Source organism: Coturnix japonica, chromosome 1 (genome assembly GCF_001577835.2).
Source record: "Coturnix japonica isolate 7356 chromosome 1, Coturnix japonica 2.1, whole genome shotgun sequence".
Lineage (NCBI taxonomy): Eukaryota > Metazoa > Chordata > Aves > Galliformes > Phasianidae > Coturnix > Coturnix japonica.
Window position 1 is genome coordinate 94329165 of NC_029516.1, and position 19892 is coordinate 94349056.

The 19892-nt window shown below is 42.8% G+C and overlaps 1 protein-coding gene across 1 annotated transcript; it reads right to left on the bottom strand.

The window, feature by feature from the left end:
• Window positions 1–16546: 16546 nt before the first annotated feature.
• On the bottom strand, window positions 16547–19121 carry MIS18A (MIS18 kinetochore protein A). Its single transcript, XM_015881304.2, has 5 exons — window positions 18794–19121; window positions 18652–18718; window positions 18432–18554; window positions 17315–17408; window positions 16547–17218 (listed from the first exon to the last, which is right to left on the bottom strand). Exons 1-5 carry the CDS (start codon window positions 19041–19043, stop codon window positions 17138–17140), a joined length of 615 nt encoding a protein of 204 aa, XP_015736790.1. The 5' UTR covers window positions 19044–19121; the 3' UTR covers window positions 16547–17137.
• Between the last annotated feature and the right edge of the window lie 771 nt (window positions 19122–19892).

A 19892-nucleotide genomic window follows, 5' to 3' on the forward strand; every position in this document is an offset into this window, starting at 1 on the left:
TGCCACCAAGAGGAGGTAAATTCCTTATTTCTTCACCCAAGGCATCACTCTGGCCCCAGTGCTGAAGGTCCTTACATAGCAGACCAACCCCAGCACCAGTGGTGATGGAGCAGGAGCTCTCCTCAGCCCTAAAGCCACCAGTCAGCAGGCAGAGTTGCAGGATGCAGGTCATACACTGGCAGTGGGAGAGGGGGTGAGATGTGTGCATCTACCCACTAGGGAAGAAAGCAGCTTGTTTCAGGCAGAAGAGGACATGGCAAGCCTGACCTAAATCTGTGATGGCTCCGGTGCAGCAGACTGGAAACTCAGTGGCAGCTCCATATAAATTAAAAACGGGGCAGGCTTTTGTTGGATCGTGGAAATGATTAGCATGTAACATGACTGTGTCTTACTTAATTGTGTTAATTGAATGTTCCCACATCACATTTCATATTCAGATCACTGCTGAATACTGTATGGAAAAATAGCCACACAGACAGGAGATGAATGTCTAGCCTGTCAGGGAGAGAAATACAAAGAATTTCTGATTGTGAAGGCATAAGAATACATCCAGAGTGATTCTGTACATTGTATGTTTCCACTAAAATGATGAATAGGTAAATAGCCAGGTCATAATTTTTCTTGCTGTGTTCCAGAGTTAACTCCTGCATGCATTGTTCAGGAAGACTGAAAAGGACTCATCATGAGGCTGCTTGCAGGTTCAATCAGGCCTTGCTGATAGATGTTAAAGTGGCTTTCTCCAGGTCACATTTCAGGATTTTCTTTACAACATCATAAGCCAAAAATTAGAACTGGCTAAGAACAGGTATTTTGCATATTCATAAGTACACTCTAAATCTTCTTAGACCTCTACAGTTCTCTAAGCCTTAGAGGGTAATTTTGCTGAGAATGTTATTTTTGACATTAAGGCTGTCATAGGCATTTTAACTGGAATAACTAGTAGCTGTTTGGTGCTAGGCCGGGTATTTTATGGGAACCAATTTTCTTATGAATATGCTGATCAAGTTTGCAAGTAGGCAATAGTTTAAATCCTCCATCAAGCTCTACACAGACAAATATAAACCCACTTGTAAGGGAGAAATATTTTTTCCTGACAATCACAATGACTGGCTACTTCAACACAAGCTCTTTGTTGTCTGATTGAAAGATCAAGTCAACAAGTTCAAGCCAGTATGACTGCTCAGATCAATCCACCGTGTTCCACTGCATGATTTCCTAAATGAACCCATAATTACTTAAAATTGATGGATCTGAAAAGCATTTCTACTCCAGTATTTTTTTTAACTTTAGAAATTACCGTTCTCATGCCTGGATATCAATTTTCAGGCAGCTACCACAGAAAAATGCTTAACCATGATGACCTAATGAGGGTTTCCAAGCCTATATAAAATGTGCCTGCAGTATAGGTGTCATTAGCCAGGCGTCTTAAGTTGCAGGGACAGAAAACCTGAAGCAGAATTTCTGGAATGGGCATGAATGCCTAAGCTTTGTCTGTGGTTAAGGTATGATAAGCTGAGCAGGTGGCTGCTCCTCACAGTTAAGTCAGAGGAGTGCAGGGGTGGTCTCTTCTCTCTCTCTGTCGTTTGCAGTCAGAGGGATGTTGGGGCTCAGATGGATTAGCAACCATAATTCCTTTTCCAGCTGAACTGCTCAGCAGCGTCTTCTGCACCCTATGAATAAGGACCTCTCATGGAGGTCTTCCAGGCTCTTTTATTTATTACATACCCTGGACACAGAGGCAATTTACAGAAGCCAAGACACTGACACAGTCCTGCTAGGTCTCTAACAGACACAAGGCTCTCAAGCATGTACGAAATTTTGTGTGCCCTTACAAAGCTGACTATGGTTGAGTAAGCCTTTAGTTCGAGTTAATGGACTGAGTTCATGCAGCACTGCAGTCCTTAATGTCAGACATAGGGAGAAAGTAAAGTTTTTCCCCAGAAAACCATAAATGAATGACTACTGTGGGGTCTGTTGAGGATTGTCTCCAAAGAGAAATGGAATATTTTCCTCATGGTGAATCACAAGAGAATGTTACTATATCCTGTTTCTTGCATAATCTATATATAGAACAATGAAAGGAATGACTAGTCAACTGTTTGACCTCAGTTTGGGGAAAAAATCTCTCGAGAAACATCAAGAACTCACCCCATTAAGCATACAGGAAAATGTCACAGACCTGGAACCTTAATTATATGCTCATGTCATCCTACTAGAGAGAAAAGCTTCAGATGTCTGAAAAAAAAGAAAAGTATTTGACTGGAAGGGCTTGTTCGTGCTCACATAGCACTTTCCAACAGCCATTCCTTTCTTATTTTTTCTTGTTCTTTTTTTGTTTTTTTAGCTTTTGAAAAACAAACTGAGGTCCCTTCCAACCCTTAAGATTCAGTGATTCTGGGGAAAAAGAAAAAAAAAAAAGAAAAGAAAAGAAAAAAAAAAAACCAAAAAACAGTGCTGCAGAAAGGTTTGTCAAATTGTGTAGACTTTTGGTGACCCTTCTGTTCATAATACTTTCCTGATTCACTTTTTACTAAGGTTGCAAAGGGACTTTTACCCACCACCTCCTGGTGAACTTGTCCATAAAACACATACTATTTTTCAATAGATTTATTTGCTACACATGAGAAAAAATCTCAGCTGGTAAGGAACTCAAGTGTCCAGAATGAATTTTGTTACCTCAATGATTTGTTCAAATCATTACTTTACGAGGACTTCCGCATTACACCTGAACGCTCGTAGAACCCTCAACTAATAGCAGAAGCTAAAGATGGCATTTAATTGGACAAATTTTCTGACTCTCATTTATGTCTATTTTCATGTGGCACATTTATTGGCACTGGAATTATGCCTGTATTTTATTATTAAATATCATTTTGCAAAACTTTTGGCTGAGGATCTTCGTTTACACACTGATTGTTTCAAGCTTCAGTTTGATTAGTACTCCAAACCAGAACTGAATCTGGTGGCAAGGAAGTCATGATTCAACTGCTAGATCCCAGAGAGGTTGGGAGCAGCCTGATATGCCCAAGTCTTTCTTTCATGAAGCTTTTGCAGATAGGAGATGCTCCATGGAGTTCCAGTCATCCTAGCCCTGCAGAGCTCACTGAAATATCATATACACCTTAGCTCGTGTTGCAGACATCAGATTTGAGCAGAGAGTCAATACTGCTCACACATTTAAGAATTACAGTGGAAAGGAAATAATAGTACCTTCAGTCAATGTCTGGAAATAATAGAAAGAAGAGAAAAATAAGAAGGCAAGATAAGGCAAGGTGAGTCAAAGAAAGGCAAGGCAAGGCAAAACAAGGCAAGGGAAGGAAAAGGATACTAAACATTTACAGACACCCTGTGAATGAAAAGAACAAAAAAGAACAAAAGCGTCCATCATGATGAAGGCAATCCAAAAAGCAGTGGCGGAAAACTTGCCCTTGTCCGAACTAACTGGAAAAAAAATCTGAGCTAACATGGGACTTGTGGAAAATAACTACATGGAGAAACTGGCAAAAATGGTAATGGCAGAGCACACACTCTTGTAAAAGAATTAGTGCATTTCCAGAGATATGTCATTATTCTGGAATAAAATCTTTTTTTTTTTCCTTTTATTTAATAAAACAAAATTCTTTGGAATAACTCTGTGGAAACCTAATGTGACAATTATTTTCTCCAAATGGGCAAGTCTTTACTTACAAGGCTGGTCCTTTTGACTTCCCAAGTGTGTTTCATACATGGAAATGCTGCACACTTGAGATCACTACCTTGCTTCTTACAAAAATACTGTTTGACTTTTGTTCTTATTTTGTTCCTCATTTCTCCTCTGTGATGGCTATTTTTATTTTTCATTAATTTGGGGGTCTATAATTCACAGAATCATAGAATCACCGAGATTGGAAATGACCTCATTCAATCCAACTGTCCACCTATCACCAATATTTCCCACTAAACCATTTCCCTCACTACAACATCTAAATGTTTTTTGAACACCTCCAGTGTCGGTGACTCCACCAACTCCTTGGGCAGCCTGTTCCATCAACTTCTCAGAGTAGTATTTCCTAACTTCCTACTTGAATCTTCTCTGATGCATCTTGAGGCCATTCCATCTAGTCCTATTGCTAGTTACATGGGAGAAGAAGCCAACTCCCACCTCACCACAACCTCCTTTCATGTGGCTGTAGAGAGCAATAAAGTCTCCCCTGAGCCTCCTCTTCTCCAGACTGAACAATCCCAGCTCCTTCAGCTGCTCCTCATAATACTTGTGCTCCAGACCTCTCACCAGCTACACTGCCGTCACACACCAGGGCCTCAATGTCTTCCTTGTAGTGAGGGATCCAAACCTGAACACAGTACTCAAAGTGTGGCCTCACCAGTGCTGGGTACAGACAGATAATCATTTCCCTGCTCATGCTGACAATGCTATTTCTGGATATAAGACAGGATGCCATTGGCCGTCTTGGCCACCTGGGCACACTGTTGGTTCATGTTCAGCTTAATGTTGACCAATATCCCCACATCTGTTTCCTCTACACAGTCTTCCAGCCACTCTACCTTTAGCATTGCCTGGGGTTGTTCTGGCCAAAGTGTGGGACCCAGCATTTGCTCTTGTTAATTTCATCCCATTGAACCCATTGGCCCATTGGATAGCCCAGCTATCCAGCCTGTCCAGAGGCCTCTGAAGAGCCTGCCAGGCAGATCAACACTTCCATCCAACTTGGTGTCACCTGCAGACTCACCAAGGGTGCACTCAATGCCTTCATCCAGGTCATCAATAAAGATATGGAAAAGGACAGGCCCCATTAACAACCCTTCGGGGGCACCACTCATGATTGGTCGCCAGATGGATTTAACTCCATTTTCCACCACTCTCTGAGCCCAGCAGATTGAAGGCCTATATTGGGTGAGTCTTTCCTTTAAATAACCTTTTGGATTTTTATCATCATCTCTCTTGTACCATCTTTGCATTATTGTCACTATATGTTACTGTACAAGTAGAAAGTCTTTAAATGTTTCCAACTGAATCATGGGGAGTTTATTGTGTTCCCAATCCAAAACTTCAAGGTCAGGGGGATAGAGTACCATGATGACAATTCTCAGCAAAGGCTATGAGATAATCCCATTTCATTTAATGTTTGAGAAATAGCCATGCTAATTCTACAGTAACATGAATTTTGTTTTCTTCTGCAGGAAATAAATGGTGTTTATTAGATTTAATATTTTAATTATATGAAAAATGCTTTGTTTAAATTATGCTAAAATTATTAGTCTTGTGTGAGTCACAAGGATTAGCAGTCATGGGGAACAACAATATGGCTTTAAGAAATGTAGAATGGAGACTGTTGAAGTTAACAAGAGGCATTCTTTGTTGCTAAAAGATGTGCTGCTTCTTTAAATGTGGCCAAGTCATGTGGACAGGCAAAAAGAAAAATCTCATTCAAAGCTATCCGAGGTGAGTTTGCTTTGCTCTGAGATGGTCTTGTCAAGATTAGCCTTATCTTCCTACCACACTCAACATTAGAAGGTTTGCTTAAAGATAAAACAGGATAGGGTTCATCATCCTTGTTGATACCATTTGTGAGAATTAGCTTTTGTCTACAAGATTCCCCTGTTGGTATCTTACCCTTGAAGCCATCCTGATGTGGGAGCATGTTCAAACATCCTCTCTGCAGCATTCCTACTCCACCTCTGGTCTTTGTGTTAGGGATAGGATGCAAATGCTTTTTGCAGTGCTACTTACAGCCAAGCACTTTCATAGCTAAAGGTGTAATTCTTCTCCTACTTTACAGATAAGTAACTCAAGGACGGGTTAAAATGGAAGATTTGGGGGGGTGCATGATGGTATGGACCTCGTTGGAACAACCAATTATGTCAAAGGTCAACGTGTCAATTAGACATTTGCTCTGTTAAAATACATGATCACTAATGTAGTGTTAGACTTGTGTCTTGTTACTAACACCTGAAAGACCTGTTAGTTACACTGCCTGGACAGGATCCTCCCTGAATTTCATCCCAGATGAAGGGATGTGGCCATTAGTCCTTATTAGCATTATTTGATGCTCTCTACCAACTCATAGGGAAGAAGTTGTAAATACAGAGCCATCTCACCCACTGCACGGCTGTCTCCAGCTGAGGTTAACCTCAGGCTATATGTTTGAAGCAGCTGGTATCCACATGAATGAAAATGAGCAACAGGAGCTTCTATTCAATCAAAATGGACAAATGGGGTCAGGGAAGTTCTCCCAAACTCTCTGCTGAACACTTCAGCTCACACAGCAGCACTAAATGCTACTCTTCACTCTCGCCTGCATGATGAGGCTTCTAACTCTTTGCAGATGAAAGCTGTTTATTTAGCTCATTGATTAAACCAGCTGCTGACACTAAGGGGAACTTCACATTTTGCAGGAAGACAGATACAAATCTTGAAATGTGGTGACCCTTCCCCTGCCCCACTTTCAAGAGGATATAACTGATCTCTGTGAAGAGAGGCAATTTGTGCTATGCAAAGGGTTTCTGCTAAAATGAAATGTCTGAAGTTAGTGTGTCCATTTCACTTGTTCAGCACAAAATAACTAGTTTCCTTTAGTGTGAAAGGCAAAGGGACCACAGAAAATACAGTCCCTAAACTAGCCTGATTTACAAAAAACTTTAGGTTAAATTGCCACATCGATGAGTGACCTGGCGTTCCAGACAAAGCACTTTGAGCTTGAATGGAGGAGCACAGAGAATGTCTTTTCAATCATGGTGGCACCACCTATGTTGATAGCACGGTTCTTTGTGACTTTTTGAGGTTACCTGCAAACTGGTTTTCCAGGGAGTTCATCACTGGATCATCCCTTGTGCATGCAAGAGCTGAGGTCTCATTTCCTCATGGTGTAAAGCTATCTATCTTCTTATGTGTGCTTTCTAAGCAGGGAACAAGGAGTGGTTTGGACCAGCCAACACAGCAGCCTGGTAATATACCTGGAAACAGATCTCAGCTCACCTCCCTGCTTGTTATTTTAGGCTAAAACCAGATTTCTGCTGTTAGCCATGCCTGTGGTGTTCTTTCCTTTTTAGTAGGAAGTGACATGCTTTCTATCTACGAGGAAATTGTTAACACATCTGTGCACCTGGATCAGTTACGATCAGTACAAAATTGCATCAGTGCAGCTTTTAGCATAATAAAATGTCATTCACTCACTCACTTAGCTGGCAATCTTTTGGCAGGTTGTGGGGCAACAAACATTACATAGCTTCCTCCTTGCCTGTCCACCTCACAGCTGCACCCACCCAGCCCACAATATCACTGTTTGTGGATCAAGAACAGTGCACTGACTGCACCAAAGTAAACTGCACAAGTTTTCCTTGATGTTATCAGGAGAAAGTGAAGCTCAGTTGATCTGCCTTTCCCTTCTGTTTAGAACATGCTGGTCTTAATCTCTCTGGCATGTGTGAGCAAGGTCTCATTTCCCAAGCTTCAAATATCTTTTTAAGACTGATGAAAATCTCTGGAGGACAAAGGGGCAAAAGGATAGCATTATTATCAAGCTGCTGAATCTGATCAACAGCTCTGGAGCCATAAAACTGCCTAAGTACTTTGTGCCTGAACATCTGAAAAGAAGAGCTGGGCAGAATTTAAACTGAAGTGCCAAAGAACATATTGTCTTGTTATGTCTCATCCCTGAGAGAATAAGAAGCACAACCATTTGAGATGATCAGTTAGATGTTAGGACGCCCATCACAAAATCAAACAAGCACTGCACCTACAGGATTTCTTCTGAAGTGATGACTGATTCTCACTCCCTCCAACACTGCAGTAGCTCCAGCTCCTCCAAGTCCCCTGTAGTATACATACCAGATGAACACTCTTGTGTGCTGTAGTTGTCCTGAAGCTCTGAGTCCAGTATGTACAGGGATCTAATTCCACCCCCTTTCCCTCAGTAGGACAGTATATACTGCTTCCCCACCACAATGCTGGATTTCACAAAGCTTATAGCCCTCAGCTGGACACTCTTGCTGCTTTGCTAGTTATGAGTGAACCTTCCAGCAAAAATGGTTGTTACAACCAGAGACAACAGGAAGACAGACAAGCCCATCTCCATTAGGAAAAAATCATACCCACGTTCTGATGCATTTCATGTGTAGCATGTTCAAATGGCAGCTTGTAGAGGCTCAAAGCTGTGCGATGGGGCAGTGCCACTGGCTGTCCTGTGTACTGCTTCCATGCCTGCTAAATTGGCTCCCCATAAAGCAATCACCCTTTGCTGGTTACATTTCCAGAGAGAGCCACTGGGATTTGGCAAACAAACACAGAACAGCCTGGAAGGAACTGGCCTTCTTGTTGCTTCCTGATAGGAAGCTAATCTCATGGAGCACCTTACTGAAAGCCATACATTCTGCATGTGCTCCTTTCTGCTAAGAAAACATTCAAAGGAGGACATATTTCCTGCAGAAACTGGAGAAGTTCCAGCAGTTTGACAAAACATGACAGCTGTGATACAAACAGCTCCCCGAGGAAAGGATAACTCACAAGGATCTGCCTGCTGACTGACACGTGGCAGCGAATGTTGCTCCTTGGGCTCCTGTGCTTGAGCAAAATTCATTGGACCCTAGAATCATCGAGGCTGGAAAAGACCTTCGACATCGAGAGATTTGTTACAACATGAAGCAGAGATAGCAACAACTATTTTGCAGTGACATGCCAATTTATCTGAAATACATCTAACTGAAACCATATTTATCCTTAATTCCTTACGTTTCTCCAGGAAGGAAGGGAGGCACAGCTGTGCTGAAAAGCAAGGTGGACAAAATGACTGAATTCATCAACGTTCTCAAAGTTCATTTCAGCAACAGCTTCCATCTGATCCTCCTTCCCCTGCTACCACTGGTGATGTTTTCAGTAGTTTCGATGGAAGCATGGAGAAGTGTGAAATTCACACTTATTAAAAGCCATATTGTTAATGCAAATAAAAGCAGATGGCATCTCCACTGGAGGGAACACAAACCTCTGAGAAACTTCTGAACATCCTGAGAGTTTTAATGACCCATTCAATGCTTTAGTACTTCTGCCCTTCACTCACAGTTCAATAGCTTTAAATATGGAGGAAGTATGGTATCTACAGGGGACAGGGTTTCTCAGGTCTTACAAACTAATAATGTAAACTTTCTTTTTTTCTCTAGTAAGTATGATGTTTGCAAGACCGAAATCATAGAAGAGGACAGTAGACTTAATCAGAATCCACACAGGGACTGAAGCATGTATTTGTTTCTGCTCATAATAGTGCAGATTCACAAAGGAAGTCAGTGGCGTTCAATGAGTTCCACACTCTTGAGTCTACTATGTTAAGTAAGGGTAGTATGGCAGTCCTGTGTCTGTCTGTTTGTTTCACCTCTGCATTCCCTTTCTCCTCCACTCAGATCCTCTCTTGCCAACCATTTGGTCACCCAGGCAGTGGTGATCCAGTGTGAACCTGATATGAGAGCAGATCTGCTCTAAAACTAACCCCCCAGAAATTAAGTTGGGTTGTTACTGACTGACGGTGTAGAGCGATACCTTGTGAGCAGTCATCCTACTAAGAAGGTGGTGTTCTCTGAGTCTTCAATCATTAAAATGCTGTTATTTAATTAGTCTCTCCTAATTTGCTCTCAGAAGACATCATTAGGATGAGCATTCTCAGCACATGCAGCATGAAAACATCAACCAGTCTGTTACCCTCTACAGCTAAGAATCTAGAGCTTGATTGCCACAGAAAACCTTATGTGCTCCCTTATGGCCTCCTTGATGTCCCTCTAGTTCACCAGATGAGGGTGGACATCAGTTTCCCAAGCAATGCTAACACAGAATAGCCAACTCTTCCCAGTTTGTTACCATTCCTTTTACATGCTCCATGACTTTAACAGCACGGTTTCTGCAAGGGAATAGCTGTGTGTGCAGGCAATGTGCTGCCATGTCAGCCATCTCCCAGAGGCTGCTCTGTGGGTTCAATGGAAAAAGACACTGAGTGAGTTTTGCTGATGGCAGACATAGGAGATGTAAAGCTCCTCTTTTCTTTTAACTGATTCCCGCACTGTTTGATATTTTAGAAGTCTAGAGAGCAATCCAACAAAATCAGCCATGTTCTCTAAACCACTTAAATCACACTCTTCTCTACATGATCAAGTGCTCTACCTGTGAGGGAAAGGTTTGATCTAGAGAGGATATCTAGATGCAGGACCTAAATGTATACTGAGTTTAAGGACAACACTAAATTGGGAAGAGTTTTTGACTTGCTCAAGGGTAGAGAGGCCTTACAAAGAGATCTTGACAAATGGGAGTGCTGACCACATGGAGTTGAACAGAAACAAGTGCCAGAGTCTGCATCGGGATGGGACAACCCTTGGAGTGTGTACAGTCTGGGAGATGAGGGGCTGCAGAACCTCAAGGAGAGGGACCTGGGGAATCTGATCAGAGGTAAATTGAATCTGAGACAGCAGTGTGCCTGGCAGCCAAACAAGTCAACCATACCTGAGGAACACCAGGCATGGAGAAATCACACCACTTCAGGACTCTGTCACCACTGGCATTCAGAGAGGGAAAAGGGCTTCCATGGACTTTTCTAGAAGCTACAAATCCTGCTTGCAATTATGCTGCAGGGGACTTTTGTGAACACATAATTAACCTCTTTCAGTTGAAGTCTTCTCTAGGCAAAGTTCACATGTTGTATGTCTAGTGGTAAAGATGCTATTGAAAGATGGAAATTCCTAGGAATGCTGTGCTGAGAAAAGTGTCCTGAAACGAATCTGGCCCAATCTTCTTCCCCGGGATTCTTTGCAATGGCTCATTTCTTTGGAATAGAAAGCCCTTGGGTCTAACTAACGCTGCAGTTAAATGACGCATCCAAATAAAGGGTTGCAAAACTAAATCCCTAAGCCTGGGCTACCCAGCTCTGGAACCCAGCTTTCACCGTGTCTAAAGGGTTGAATTGTTCAAGGAGGCTAATGAGGCACGGGGAAAGGTAAAATAAGCAGCCTAGAATTTAACAGCAGTGTTATGAATGGAAGGCTGCAGATTTTCATGGCTAAGCCAACCCAACACTCCGTATTTATTGAGGCTGAGGAGGAAGTGATTTAAGAAACGATCTTTTCTGATAGTGGCAATCAGGAAGAGCTGATGTAGTCGCAAACTGCTTCCAAGCGTTGTTAATTCCTGCTCACATATGAAGCTTTGCAAGCTCTCTCCTCATCAGCTGCTTTCAGAAAAGCCCCACTGGCCCAATATAACGCAGATCTTTGCTAATGCAAATCTTAAAGAACAGCCATTAAAAGCCTAGTGAAAAATCCGCGTCCCGATTGAGCGGGACGGTTTGGAGAGAGGAAAATCCGGATCGTCACCGCTCAGAGGCAGCGGAATTCTTATGGAGATGTGCCCTCTTCTGGCCTCGCTGGGAAAGCATGGAGGGACGGTCAAGATTGAAATAAATGAGGCAGCTGCCCAAAGGTCACTTCCCAGGTGTCCATTTCAGCCCTGATTTTTCGTAAGTGATGAAACACCTGAGCCTAAAGCAGGCTTAATCCCCTTAGATTTCACTTGGATGGTAGCCAGAGTCTTGCAAGTCACACCTCGGGTTTAGGTGCATGAAAATGGTAACACGAACCCAGCTTCCAGTCCCTGTTTTGTTGTTATTGCTGCTCTTGTTTGTTTGTGGTTCTAAACTGGGGCCCTGAGAGGAAAGTTTTACCCAAATGAGGCCAGGGAAGGCTGCCCAGACAAGCCCTGCCAAACTGCATGGATCCTGGCTGCATGCCCTGCACCTCACAGGGGCTTTGGCACAGCGCTACAGCCCAGGGACCCCACAGAAACCCACAGGCAGCTGCCAGCAGTGCCTATCTTACAGATTTCCATTTATGGAGCGTATTTGATTTGATTTGAGTACAGTCATGTATAGGAGTTGGCTTATTAAAAACCACACACTTCATTTCAAATGCAGTTTTTGTGTAGCTTCAAATGAAATAAAGCATGTTACAGAGAGTGGTGAAGTGCTGGCACAGGCTGCCCAGAGAGGATGCGGATGCTCTGTTCCTGGAGGTGTTCAAGGCCAGGTTAGATGGGGCCCTGGGCAGCCCAATGTAACTTTGACAGCTTGGTGTATAAAAAATAAGTCAGAAAAAACCCAAATGTACTTCTGGTTTTTAATCCCTTGCTGTCAGGTCATTCTAGTAACTGTGACGGAAGTTTGGGGAAGAGTTTTCCCTGTTTACAAAGGATTTTAAAACAGACCTTCTGTCATCCACGTATAAGAAGTAGCCCTTAGGGCTTATGGGAGAAAAGTAGCTTTTACACCCTCAGAAAGTGAAAACAAGGGGATCTTTCCTGATTTATGGTCCTAGCAGTTCCGTTCTAGCAGCAGACATAAAACCTTGTACTATCAAATTACATAGGTTTGGTCTCCTGGGTGGCTTGGCTGAGCCTAGAAGAAAACACTAGTTTGTTTCTGTGCTCATTTTCAAGTTGATGACGATTCTCTGTTCCTCTCGCCACACAGGATGAAACTATGGGAGACATAAGGAAAAAATCACCTGGGCGGCGTCACGCTATTTGACCCTGTAGAAATGAGGCTTACCTCTATTGTAGTCCCGTAGCACAGTAAATACAGCGTCTCCATTAGCAGACCACCATCCCTGTATTCTCATGGCAATAAAAGAGTGAAGGGTTTGAGAAACGCTTCTGGCGCTTGTCCAGCCTTGAGCTTATTTAGCTTGGTTGTAGCTGTAACAGCACATTGCCAGTGGTGTGTTGGCTGGAATCTCATTTGTTTTAGCTACATTGACAAAACTGTCTAGTAAGCAGCCAATTAGTGTTTAATTTGTTTTAACTTTGCATTCATTTTGCATAACTAGCTATTATACCAAAGCATTATACTACACATGATCACTAATTTACCACTAGTTTATTACCATTATATATATATTCATAGTCCAGCCAAGAAGATGTGCTAACAAACAGCTGTTTGAAAGTGTGCAGGATTCAAGCCATCCCAAGAAACTCCTTATGAACACATCAGCACACATCACCTGATGAAGAACCAAGCATTGGCAAATTGCTGCAACATCACAGGAGGAGGTGCATCATGGACTGTGGGCACAAAGGTGAACATCTTAGTGGAGAAGGGGAACATGGTGGAGTGAGAGTTAATATCCTCAAGTTGTGCCAGGGGAGGTTCAGGTTGGATATTAGGAACAGTTTCTTCTCAGCAAGAGCAGTGCTGCAGTGGCACAGGCTGCCCAGGGAGGTGGTGCAGTCACTGTCCCTGGAGGTGTTCAAGAGCCGTGTGGATGTGGCACTGAGGGATGTGGGCAGTGGGCATGGTGGGGGTGGGCTGGTGGTTGGGCTGGGTGATCTTAGAGGTCTTTTTCAATCTTAATGAATCTAAGACTCTATGACAAAGTCGGCATGTAACAGTTTCAATTGTTTAATTATAGAAAAATGTGATGATTGGAAAATTTTAACAGCAAGTGCTGATGTTATTGAACCCTGACTAGTGGTTGTTGGCACTATTTGGTGCAGATTGCTAAAGCATTAATTACAGTAACAATACATTCCAGTTCATGGCTCCATGTAAAATACACCAAGTGTTCATTTTAAGTGTCACATCAAAGTGTTCAGCCTGAGTGTCATTCTAGGCTCTTGTAGATCCTATGGATGTTGAGTACAAATTTACCAGCACTTAGCTCATTTTGCAATTTTATTCCTGTTTATTTTTTCACTAAGAATATTCACTGAGTAGTTCTCTGACTTTCTCTTTTCAATCATGGATTACACTTTCTGCCATCCTTTCCTTCCCCGAAGGGTTCTCAAAGATCTGACACCTTCTTTTTTTTGTATAGAGAACTTGGCGTGTATCTGCACTACAATGCTTGTTTTGTAAGAGTATAAAGAACGTATTTTGTAAGAATAACATTTATTTCACTCAGCATACAATCCGCTGTGGCACTTTAGCCTCTGGTAACTGTATCAGTCATGTTGCCTGTGTACACAGGACAAGAATCTGAAGTTCAGATCTCTCTGTAACAAAACTAATTCAGGTGCTTCGCTCCCTTTGGAATCCACACATCTATTTTCATCCTGCTCACTCCCACAACATCCAGCTTCCCTGTCAGGATATGATGTACCAGTTCTCTCTTACCTTCTGTTCTGTTCCTTCTGATTTGGCACATTTTCTCCAGTCCAGATTCTTTTTTTTTCAATCCTAACACTGGAAGAAGAATCATCATTAAATGGAGCTGGTTTTCCAGCTAATAGCTGTTCAAAGACAAAGTGTGGATAAACTGCAGGACCTTAGGAGACATAAGGGAGCTAGAGGCTCCTGCCAAGTGTCTCATTTCACATTACACATTCACCTCAGGTCTCTACACGCAGATACCACCTTCAGTCAGGAAAGAAGCCACTTGCCCTGTGGAAAACACATAGACCTTGACCCATTGATGTAGAAACCTTAGTCAAGAGGTTTCTCCTTCCTCATGAGCATTCAAACTACAGCCATAGTTTTTCCGCCTTCCTCTCAGTTCTCCAACCTGCAATCAGCCACACTAATTTTCCTCTCCCTAGCAAAATCTCTTCCAACCTTGAGCAACATATTCCCCTCACTGCACAGTGTGCAAGGTACCTGGGATAAGTAAACATACAACAGAGCATGCAGAACCCCCAGCGTTAAACTACCCTGTTTTCAAAGGTTGAAAGTGAGCACAGAAGGAATAACCACCAGTAATGGAGACTGCTTATTAAACGAGAAACAATACCTTTTCATATGACTGCATGCCTATAAATCACGTTGGCACATTAGAACTTTATTACTAACTTTAGTTGTTCAGGGAAAAATTACAGCTTTTATTAATGTTTAACAACTATTCAAATGTATCACAACAGACATTTCTATATTTAAAAAAACAAGCAATCAATCTGTGCTGTATTATCTTTACCCAGTTAAGCGCTCCAGATACCAGCTCCTACTTGAACTGCACTGCAAAAAGCAAAGATTATTTCATATACACACCCAAACACACACATTTCCCCATGCAGATGTACATAGCTCTTTGGATGAAATTCATTCCAGATTTAGCCTGTTCATTGCACACCTTAGCAAAGAGCCAGCTTGAAACTCTTGAGAGCATAGACCTATTTTAAGAGCCTATGCGCTAAAGTGTTTGAGCTCCCACCTACAATATGCTGAAAGGCACCAAATATGCAGTGTAGCCAAAGGCAGGTAGTTTATAAAAGATGGAGAACTATCATTGTATCTCATCTTAGTTTACTGTTATTTAACACATTTAAAAAACACATTACCTATGCTCCACAGCAGAAACTAAACTGGGCTATATGGTCACTTCTGCCTGCAATTTGAGGGCAGCAATTTGCTTTTCCGATTCCTTTCATCAGCAGGTGTTTTTTCTCTTAGTAGCTAAGATAGACGGTTATGAAAGGTATGTGCTTACCATAAGATAAGCAATCATTACTTATTTTTAATGCTTGCTTACGCATTATATTCCTGCTACACACTACAGCAATACAATACTAGCACCCATCCCCTAAAGTCGCTGAAGGAACTCAGGTGATGGACTTGTTTAGGGAATAGCTCTGAACTACAATTAGCTGCCCTCCAAATATTTAATGGAGGAACATGTCTACAGATGCTACTTGAGGCTGGTTAACTTGGCTCTCAGAACCCAAGGTAGAACTAGAAATATTAGATATACATTTAATGTCATTAAACACAAGGGCCTACTTGGAAACCAAGTCAAGGTGACGATTGCTAGGTTGCTGGATCTGTCACCCCCAACACGCTTGTAACTCAGACAGGGAATAAGCAGAAAAACACACAAGTTCACCTTTGTGAACTTGATTCACATTCTAACCTTTGTTAGAAGACGTTAAGAACACAGCATGCTTTGACTTTGGCCATAGACTTTGGCCAGAAATGGCCATTTGGATGGCCATAGACTTTGCCCAGAAACCAAGGGCTTGCATCCTTGCTCCCATAACTGTACTTGATGAAAAAGAAAATACACACATTATACAGATAAAAAATATAAAGGGTTATGCCTGAAAAGGCAAGCTTACAAAGCCAGTGTTAGCAATTGAGAAAAATACACTCTATGAAAAACGTCAACCAATCTTCAGTTAAAGGACAGCAAAGTTCATGGTTGTTTTCAGATGGTCTGCTGCACAACTTTCAAGCAAAAGATCTTGCTAGAGATGCTGCTGCTTCTAAAAAGACACTGAGTAATTTGACTGGAACAACCAGAGCTTAGAATACCTCAGCAGGCATAAACATAACAGTGTTTGAGTTGCCTGAACAGGAAAGACTACAAGACAACTGCAATGTGCCAAACTGCGTGCTACTTTAAAACGAAATGGTAGATAAAAAAAGAGAGAAGAGAGAGTGAAAAATAAGAGAGCTCTCAAGAGAAATGGTAGTTACCAGTAGGAAGAACAGTGGGAAAATTCATTCCAAGTTTCTGGAGACTACTTAAAAATTAGCAGTGATGCAATTAAGTAGCATCGGGCAATGGTATGTAAATAAACAGAAATCAGATTTTTCCCTTACACGATTACCACTTACTTTGATTTATTGGGGATTAAAAAAAAAACAACACAATGCTAGGAAGACATACATACAGAAAACCATAACAGTAAGATCTACATGTTAACAATGAAATATTGACAGAAGTTTCTTAAGCAGCACTGAATTCTTTGTTCAAATATGCACCTAACTTTGATTAAAAGGTGTGCTGCTAGTAGCCTTGTTTCTTCTCCTCTTTGAGGCTGTTACACGCGTGACTCTCAGTACTGCACAGGAAGCCATAGTAGCTGATGCATTTGAAGCCTTCAGTTCAGCAGATATTAAAATACAGGACAACCAGGAGATAAGACCTTTGCTTTCCAAGGTAAAAAAAAATAAATATTTCTATATAAACAACAAATTGACTGAAATGTTTTTTAGAAGTCTTTTTCTTCCCAGGGTATTCTCTCAAGACAAAAGGGGAACTCCTCATCTGTGACAAAGACTCAGTAGCTGGCATTGTCCTACTGCCCACATCTTTCAGATCTTCGAGCAGCTTTTAAAATATTCCCACAGATCCCAGTTTCACACACATCAATCTCCAGCAGTTATTTTACACGCAGGATTTTCTTTCAAGCATTACTGTGAAGAGAATCGATTCTTGATTCAACAGTAGCCAGCCTTGCCTCCAGAGCATTTAGTATGGTGTTTGCCTGTGAAGTAAATGGGGAAAGACCTGGTTAGAAACAGGTGTACAATATAAAGAACAAGTATAGATGTCATCAAAACAATGCAAGATTAAGCGTTACCCTTTTTAGTGCTTCTTCCAAGGCAACTCGACTTTCGAGAGTTAAAGGTTCCTCATCAGTAACAGCCTGCTTTTCTGAGGATCCTAGAATGTAACTGATATGCTACAGTTTAGATGATGCACTTTTCATTCTGAAGGCAAAAGAACACTTGTATGATTCATCCGCCACTCTTGATAAGATCGCAATTAATGCACCAGCACAGTCAAAGCACTATTTTGGCAACAACAATAACACAACCCTATTTTTAGCAATCTTGCAAATGAGCTGTACGGTAAAACTTCAACAGCTTTGAGCTCTAAACAACCAAGATGTCATTCAGATATTAAGATTAGTGTAGCACTAGATGGGAGAACTAGACATCATCACTACTCCAAGAGAATGCTGCTCTGTAGCCCTGTCATAGTCTTCCAGAGACTTTTACTGTCATCAAAAACCAAAGTATTTAGCTGTGTAAAGAAGAAAAGACTGTTCAGAGTAGGAAGGAAAACACCCATGTATGTTCAGCAGAACAGGCTGGAACTTCACATAGAAGTAGAAACAGTAAAACTAGCCCACATGGAAGTAACAGTAGCTTATCACTAGTACTATAACAACACTTGGATAAAAGATCTCTAGTCTGGATACTTAAAATCTTCCACCTTTAAGATGGCTCTGAAGATTGAGATTTTTAAATAAACTTCGGACAGAACTCTAATGTGGAGACTTAACAACATCCTCAAACATCAAAGAACAGTTTAAGACCAGAAGGGCTGAGATCCTGAGACTATTCAGCCTAGAGAAGAGAATTCTGAGGGAACCGATCTTATTAAAGCTTATAAATATCTAAAGGGCAGAGCCAAGCAGTTGGGCACCACTGAAAAGAGCCTGGCCCTATCAGGAGGGCAAGATGCACAAACTGGAAGACAGGATGCTCCATACAAACATGAGAAAAAGCTTCTTACCATGAGAGTGGCAGACTACCAGAATGAACAGCATAGAGGGGCTGTAGAGTCTCCTCCAGAGATACTCAAAACCTAACTACCATAGGGAACTTGCTCAGACTGTTAGCAGCAGCATCCCTTGATATGGTGTCTGGAAGGTGAGGTTAACCCGACAGCAATGCAGATTCTGTCTTTACCTTTCAATTGAGCCAACGTTGAAACAAAACAAATCCCTCTTGTAGTCGAGATGCTTTGGGGTGCATCTGTAGATGCTGCCAAGTGCCCTCGAGCAGCCAGAGCAGGAAAACGTTTCAACCATGCTTTAAAAAAAAACAAAGAGAGCAAATCACTCCTCCCTTCGCCTATTAAAAGTACATACACATGTATTTTATCGACTGTGGTTTGAAGAGCGCTCACCATCCACACTCTCCAGGCCTTTTGGACAGCTTCTGCTCCTTGTCCACTGAGATGTTGCTGGAGGCACCTGCACAGAGCCAACACTGACCAAGGGCCCCCAAAAGCCGTCATGCAGGAGAGGGCAGATGGGAGCAGCACTCACTGCGCAGCAGAATACACGTCGCGTCCTCATCGTTGGCCACCCAACTCAGCGTATCTCCCACAGGCCGCTTGCAGCCGCCGCACAGGAACACCATGGGCAGGTTCTCGTCGTTTTCCTCTTCCTCCCCTTTCCCGTTAGCCCGCGGTCGCTCCATCGGCAGCGCCTCCCGAGGGATGGTCGACTCGAGCAGAGGCAGAGACGAATCCAGCGCAACCGCCCCACCTGACAGCGGATACAACAAGCCCGCCATCACCTTCAAACTGCCCACGACGGAACCGGAACCAGCCCGAATACGTCGCGTCCATGAGGCGGGGTTCGGTGCGTGGCTACGCCCCACAGCGTACATACGCAACTAGCGTAGCAGGGGCGGGGATTAGTACATGTCCCTGCCCACAGCGTGGTTACGTTACTAGCGTAGACGTAGGAGGTGGGGTTGTGTGTCAGCGCTGGTCTAGCTCAGTGCTGTGCCTTCATAACCCCTGCTGGAGTGTGTTAGGAGGTGTTTGGGTGACGTAGCACTGAGAAGGCAGAGAGAAAGTGGCTTTGGTTGGTTTCAAAGTTGTTTTTAGCCAAACTGGTGCGTTGTGCGCTATGGGATGCGGCCCTGGCTTCCCCAGCCACCACACGCACTGAAGGCTTTAGGGATGCAGCCAAAAGCCAGCTGAGGGCCTGCTGTCCTTGCTGCTCAGCTCAGTTAAGCACGTTTAGGTACCACTTGCTATGCTGCCACGGCCCAACACCTCAAGCCTTCAGCTGGCTCTACCTACGTTGTGGCCCCCATGCCCACTGCCCACGTCCCTCAGTGCCACATCCACACGGCTCTTGAACACCTCCAGGGACGGTGACTGCACCACCTCCCTGGGCAGCCTGTGCCACTGCAGCACTGCTCTTGCTGACAAGAAATCCTTCCTAACACCCAACCTGAACCTCCCCTGGTGCAACTTGAGGCCATTTCTTCTCATCACCATTGCCTGGGAGAAGAGGCTGTCTCCCACCTTGTCACAGCTTCTCTTCAGATAGTTGTAGAGAGCTGTGAGGTCTCCCCTGACATCCTGTTCTCCAGACTGAACAATCCCAGCTCCTTCAGCTACTCCCTGTT